At 36.6% G+C, this 7,176-nt stretch overlaps 1 protein-coding gene across 1 annotated transcript; it reads right to left on the bottom strand.

Moving 5' to 3' along the window:
• Positions 1–166: 166 nt before the first annotated feature.
• ccnh (cyclin H) lies at positions 167–6,199 on the bottom strand. The gene is made up of 10 exons (XM_054610437.1): positions 6,103–6,199; positions 5,869–5,993; positions 4,842–4,964; positions 4,296–4,369; positions 3,575–3,788; positions 3,277–3,440; positions 2,973–3,043; positions 2,744–2,849; positions 505–568; positions 167–419 (listed from the first exon to the last, which is right to left on the bottom strand). The coding sequence occupies exons 2-10, from the start codon at positions 5,983–5,985 to the stop codon at positions 393–395; spliced, it is 960 nt and encodes a 319-aa protein (XP_054466412.1). The 5' UTR covers positions 5,986–5,993; positions 6,103–6,199; the 3' UTR covers positions 167–392.
• Between the last annotated feature and the right edge of the window lie 977 nt (positions 6,200–7,176).

Raw genomic sequence — 7,176 nt, 5'->3', positions numbered from 1 at the left:
TTAAAGTGTTTACAGCAGCATCATTTTTGAATAGATTGTATCAGACGTGCATGCACTTATTAAACAGTTTTTGTAAAGTAGATTATGGAGTCATTCATTGTCCCCTGTGGCTCGGTTATGTGTAAAGAATAATCTAGAATTCTGTTTTAATCAACAAGACACAAAATGTAGAAAAATATCTTTATTCTTACTGCAGAACAAAGGCAAACCGAACTCTTCAATATGTTGTAGAAAAGTAAATATAACATGTACACTTATGCAAACTGTCTTTGACTCTCCATTGTATTTTCTGTAATGGCATGGTCATCCAATCTTGACAGTTTAATATTGGAATAAACTGTTGGTATACTTGAATAATATCTTTAAATCCTAAACCATTTTGGGGTAAACGCTCATAACAGGTCTTCATCAGTCCATTCCTGCAATGAAAAAAAATTTAATCTAAATATATATCTTAACTAGGTTTGTCTGAATGTCAGCATGTAATGCAAAATATGGACTCACCTCTTCGGTTAAACGTGGTTCTTTTGCTACATGACCGTCTTCTTCATATCCTCTCTTTCGTTTGCTGCAATACAAAAGTAATTTTAATATGAGCAGATAAGTCAACGCGTAAAATAACAGCAAATTAAGAATCACTGTGGTGATATTTTCATAAATCAGAACTATCTTTGCAACCCGTAACTGTTGGTTAACAACGTCCCTCACAGTCAACGTTTGTGACCACACCCTTCAAGTCCATCTCCAACTCTCATTTAGAAAAGTAGTGTGGCATCTAGTTTCCACTACACCTTCATGACCGTCATTGGTAGTTGTAGTTTCCCCATGTCTCTTCATTTCCAGTCGCTATGTAACCTCATTTAGAGTAGTTCACAGTATGTGTGAATATATATATATATATATACATACATACAGACTCATAGCATTTTATTTTACACCGATTCTCCAAGCCTGGGCTTTTCACAAACATGTCCACTTTATCTTACAGGACAGAGTGCACCATCATGTCACTGGCTGCTGCCATCCAGGTAATGTGAGTTTTACAGATTTCTGCCTGAGAATGAAGGTGTGGTAGTCAGACCACACAACCAGCCAGCCAAAGTGAGTCCTCATCCCGTGAGGTACCGTACCGAAGACTTAAGTCAGTTTGTATTTATAAGCATGTGGCCTAGATTCCTGGCACTTCAAACGCAATATGGCTGTTCTCCGTGGGAAACCACTTGCTGCATATCTGAATACTGTCCTTCCAAAGCCCTTCCCGAAATGCTTCAGACACAGTGTGTTGAACTGATTACAATTTGACAAGAAGTCTTGTCACACTACACCTTGAAGAGATGATTTCTATGAAGACGGACCTGAGATACAGTCAACTGCGTAAATGTCTGAACTTCTTTTATCCTGGTATGCCTGCCACTCCTCACTTTGACTGGTTATGGTTGGTTGACATGGAAACCAGACAAATGTGGCACCCGGACCAGCCGCTTGTTTCCTTGGACAAAACTTGCGAGGATTACAGTGGAGGCAATCCAAAGCATTGAAGTAGCGTTTTCTGCCGTCATCAGGGAATTTAACACAGCACCTCTCTCCAAGATGACACAAGCCTTAACTCCTTTCTACACACCACCCACTCGCCCATGTGACACCTGGTTTTATGACGAGCTCTTTCTTCAAAACCATTAACGACTTCCACTGTCTTTTGTGTATGAACTACCACGCAGCACTGGAACCACTTGTTACATTTTTTTTTATATATGCTGCTTTGTTTGTTGATATTATATACTTAGGCTTGTATAGAAGTAAAAAGTGTTTGTGTATGATCTAGCTGAACAGAGCTGAGAGGCAGTCTGTGAGTTTGTAGGAAATATCTGTAACCTGTCCTGTGCATGTGTTGATCCTGACTGGATCCTGCTATAGTGTGTGGGCCTACATATATGCTGCTCTAACCAACATCACCTGAACTCCCTCTAAGCCTTGGGGCGTAAAACAAAAGCTTTCATGCATTTGCAGTCTCTCTTGCTCTCCTGCCATCTAAGGTGGCGTCTCAGAACACTCCTGCACCGACTATTTTCATATAGATTCATCCTGAGAAGTCATGCCATGCACAGATTTATCAACTTCAAAGTCATAAAAGGGTCGGCCCCCCCGTGTGCCTCCTGATGATTCAAGCCGCTGCAGAGTCTGAATCTGTGCCTGTCATAGCTCAAGAGTTTACCAAACTGTTTACTGTAGTTGCACTTAAAGATACCACGGACCTCACCGAACCTCACCAAGTGTTAACAGACAGCCGGCGACAGTTCAATGAGTCGCCTAAAAGTCTCCTCATCAGCGATACCAATATCAGCTGTGCTACATGGTATGGATGATGTAGGTAGGAATGTGGCGTGCTGTTGTACTTCCTTTCTGTATTTCATACAGCTGATGATGTGTTCCTTTTTATTTTTCTACCTGATACTGAACCTTGAACCTTTTGCATCTTAGATACGACAACCTGGCTAAAATAAAACTGTTACTATGTATAACAACAGAAAACTGGAGTTGCTTACTTGGGCGTGGGTGAGAGAAAGAACATGTGGTTACAAAAGCATACACTTACCTGCACCAATATACAACACTTTTGAAACTAAAAATGTGCCTATTATTACACTACACTGTTCCTGTCTTAATATAAGGACTAGATAAAAGCATTTTATTTGTCTTGACTGGTTATCTCTCAAAGTAAAGAGTGACTTCATCTGGTACTTACTTGCTTAAACTGGAAAATTCAGCATGAATCCTCTCCAACTTCTTTTTGCAAGCAATCACCTCCTCCGCTTTAGGAAGTTCATACTTCTTTAGGAGAGTTTTCATCCCTGGATGAACACAGAAAACATTTACTTTAATCTCAGATAAGACTTGTTCTGTGTGACAAACTGAAGCTCAAAGGGCTCAATAGCACCACCTTGTGGTGTCAAATGAAGGTGCAGCTTACTCACGTCTCATAGAGTCATACATCTTTGAGAGAGCGTCTTTGTCCTCTTTCAATCGCAGACATTCAATCAGGTAGCTTTGAAAAAACAAACAAAAGGATTGTTTCCATTTACAAACTAACGACTTTTTACTTAAGTGAAATTTCAGTTTAAAGGTTTAGTTGTTATTCTGGTGAAACATAAATCTTTTATTGCTACACAAAAAAAGAAAAAAGTCAATTAGGGTCATCCAGCTGATAGTTTAATGAAATGTATTGCTTTTCATTATTACTAAATTATTTAAAATATACTTTTCAAATTTCTAACCCACCTCTCCATGCTGAGACCGGCTCTTGAGGCGCTGTTCAGAATGGCTGTTAGAGCTATCTGAGAGGGGGGGAACAGCAGGCCTGCGTCTGTCATGGCTGCCTGTGTCAGAAAGTCATCCGCATTCTTCCTCAGTGACTCTGGGTTCTCCAGCGTGGGGTACCTTGTCTAAAGGATGAAATTTAAGAAAAAGGACATAATTCATTGAGACAGGACGAAAAAAATCTAAACCACTAAATGAGCAAGATTAGGACGAAGAGTGCAAGAGTAATATTTGCAGCTCTCTCCAGGAGTTCACCTACCTTGAGGTCGATAAGCAGGCCCTCCATCGGTCTGTAGGGATTGTGGACCACCAGGTGAAATTTGAGTTGTTGGATCAGCAGCAGCTCATACTCCAGGATTTGCTCCAGAACTCTTTCCTGACCTGCCGGGGTCTCCTGCAGAAGGTTGCCCACAAACTGGGTGCTGGAAACGTTGAACTCGTCCACTTTACAGGACAGATATGCACAACTCAGCCTGAAACAGGAGGGTCAGGAAAGAATGAGCCTGAATAATGTACTTTTTCCAGCAGTTTTGATGCCATAGTTGGATTGCAAAGAATAGGAAGAAACCGTAATCTTTTATAAACAAAACCCTTCTTATAGCAATTCCTAAACTTCAAAAGTTAAGTTAAGTTTGGCTAATAGCGACATACAGTACATTTGGTAAAATCATAAAACCACTTTTGAAAATGTTGCAATAAAATCATCATTTATTAGTATGTTTTACAATATTGTTCAGCCCTAGTGGCAAACTAATCAGACTACATTGCCATTGATTTTCAAATCATATTGTAGATGCGGGCGGTGATTTAGAGATCTGGAACCAGGCTACAGCTGAGAAGGTCTGATACAATACTGGGAACCGGCCTATCACATGTACACACATAAACTACTAATAACAACTAAAGGCACGTTTTTGGTCATTCAAGCTGAAAAAAATGCTTGCTTATTTAAATTTCCCCTCAACCCCACCTGTACTCACATGATAATCCTTGGGTGGTGCTCCATGATGGAGTTGTTCAGGTAGAATCTCTTGAAGTACATGATGGCTGTACCCTGCACAGGTGAGAAACGTATGGGTCAGATATGCCATTATTCATTATTACCTTTATTTATTTATTCATATAGAGTATTAGAATCTAGAGCTGTTTTCCTTCGTTATATTCCCTTCTTTTTATATATACACTTCACGGCCCCGTATCCAACGCTGTATACAGTTCATACAGTACCAGTCAAAAGTTTGGACACACCTTCTCATTTAATGGTTTTTCTTTCTTTCTTTCTTTTTTTCTACATTGTAGATTAATATCGAAGACATCCAAACTATGAAGGAACACATATGGAATTATGTGGTAAACAAACAAATGCTCAACAAACCAGAATATGTTTTATATTTTAGATTCTTCAAAGTAGTTGAATGAGAAGGTGTGTCCAAACTTTTGACTGGTACTGTGCATCTATGATTGTCCCCACACAGATGGAAAGAGCACACACACACACACACACACACACACACACACACACATACCACCACAGACTTGGGCATTGCAGGCTTGAAGGCATTGCAGAAGTCAACCATCCTCTTCTCATAGTGTCGGAATAGAACGTCTTCCTCGTGACGCTCCAAGAGCTTGGACTCGCTCACCCCGGGCTGATTCAGACAGAGGAGGGAGGAGGTGAAGCACACTGTCACACACCTGCCTGACGTCCATCTATCTTTATTTTGTTGTATAGTATGTGTATTTATTGTCTGTGTCTGTGTAGTTGTATAGTATGTGTATTTATTGTCTGTGTAGTTGTATAGTATGTGTATTTATTGTCTGTGTAGTTGTATAGTATGTGTATTTATTGTCTGTGTAGTTGTATAGTATGTGTATTTATTGTCTGTGTAGTTGTATAGTATGTGTATTTATTGTCTGTGTAGTTGTATATTATGTGTATTTATTGTCTGTGTAGTTGTATGTATAGTATCTGTGTATTTATTGTCTGTGTATTGTCTGTAGTTGTATAGTATGTGTATTTATTGTCTGTGTAGTTGTATAGTATGTGTATTTATTGTCTGTGTAGTTGTATAGTATGTGTATTTATTGTCTAGTTGTAGTAGTTGTATGTGTATTTATTGTCTGTGTAGTTGTATAGTATGTGTATTTATTGTCTGTGTAGTTGTATAGTATGTGTATTTATTGTCTGTGTAGTTGTATAGTATGTGTATTTATTGTCTGTGTAGTTGTATAGTATGTGTATTTATTGTCTGTGTAGTTGTATAGTATGTGTATTTATTGTCTGTGTAGTTGTATAGTATGTGTATTTATTGTCTGTGTAGTTGTATAGTATGTGTATTTATTGTCTGTGTAGTTGTATAGTATGTGTATTTATTGTCTGTGTAGTTGTATAGTATGTGTATTTATTGTCTGTGTAGTTGAGCTGCTGCAACACTTGAATTTCCCCCATGGGGATCAATAAAGGAATATAATAATAATAATAATAATAATAATAATAATAATAATGTGACGTTCACCTGTATGGTATGGTTTGTATGTAACGTCACAACTCACCTTCCCACTTTCTAGTATCTTGTTACGGGATTTCTGGTTGGCCTTGTATCTCTTCTGCTCAACATCGTCTTCATTTAAAAATATCCAGTATTTCCCCTGTGAGCTGTTGTGGAACATGGCTGCTTCTGCAAGAAAAGGTGGGAAAAAAACAGAAAAAGTGACAGAAAATAAGAGTGAACGTTGGGTGTGACATCAATTAACATACTTTATTTGTGTCTAAATATGAGTACGTACATGTGTATTAAACAGCCTCTTTATTTCCTCGTCGAAATTCAAAATCTCGGTCTTAAAAAACCCCCAAACACCAGCAATAATAAAACTGATGCGCGTCGCAACGTTGTCCCTTTTTGATGACGTCACATTACCGTAATTTATCATACACTGCGCAGAATAAATGTTCATCAGTGGGGCTTCTGACATCTGCCATAAAAGCAGATATATGAATATGAAAATATTGATGTATTATAAAGCTGGAGCTTAAAGAGGCTTTTAGATACAAAGACATTTTTTTTAAAAGAAAGTTAGCAGCCCACATTTATTAAGTGACTTTAGTATATAAGTTATAGTATAGTATGTCAAAAAAGTAATATAACAATAAATGATGATCCCAGTCTAATTTGCTATTTATAAAAAAGGTGTCATATCATAATATAATATATATAGTAAATGTTATTACAAATCATAGTATAGTATGATATGAACATGTCATAGAATAGTATGTCATAAACATTCATAGTATGGTATGTCAGAAAAATGTCAAAAAGTCATAGTATAATATGTCATCAAAATGGCATAAGTAATGGTGGAGTGTATTATAAAAATGTCCTAAAACATTTCAGAAAAATTGAAAGTATAGTATGTCATATTAATGCCAGAGAAGTCATAGTATAGTGTGTCAAAAAATTCAAGTTATAGTACAGTATGTACTTAAATGTCAGAAAAAGTCACAGTTTAGTATATCTTAAACGTATAGTTTGTAATATTAGTCAAAGTATGGTATGTCATAAAAAGTCAAAAAAAGTTATAGTATAGCATGTCGAAAAAAGTCATGAAATTGGACACAAAACTCAGTCCTAAAAAGGTGTAAACACACATATACATATATATATATATATATATATATATATATATATATATATATATATATATATATATATGCTGTAACGTTTTCTGGCATGCTATATATATATATATATATATATATATATATATATATATATATGTGTGTATATATATATATATATATATATATATATATATATATATATATATATATATGTGTGTATATATATATATATATATATATAT

The sequence above is a fragment of the Anoplopoma fimbria genome, chromosome 13, assembly GCF_027596085.1.
Source record: "Anoplopoma fimbria isolate UVic2021 breed Golden Eagle Sablefish chromosome 13, Afim_UVic_2022, whole genome shotgun sequence".
Classification (NCBI taxonomy): Eukaryota; Metazoa; Chordata; class Actinopteri; order Perciformes; family Anoplopomatidae; genus Anoplopoma; species Anoplopoma fimbria.
Note: the sequence above shows the minus strand (reverse complement) of the source record. Positions and strands in the feature narration are given on the sequence as shown.

Excerpts from the sequence above, each read along its gene's own strand:
- ccnh (XM_054610437.1), bottom strand. The coding sequence starts at position 5,985 with ATGTTCCACAACAGCTCACAGGGGAAATACTGGATATTTTTAAATGAA. Across the intron at positions 4,370-4,841 it reads CAATGCCCAAGTCTGTGGTG|GGTACAGCCATCATGTACTT; the intron begins GTATGTGTGTGT and ends TCACCTGTGCAG. Across the intron at positions 3,789-4,295 it reads CACCACCCAAGGATTATCAT|GCTGAGTTGTGCATATCTGT; the intron begins GTGAGTACAGGT and ends CTCCTGTTTCAG.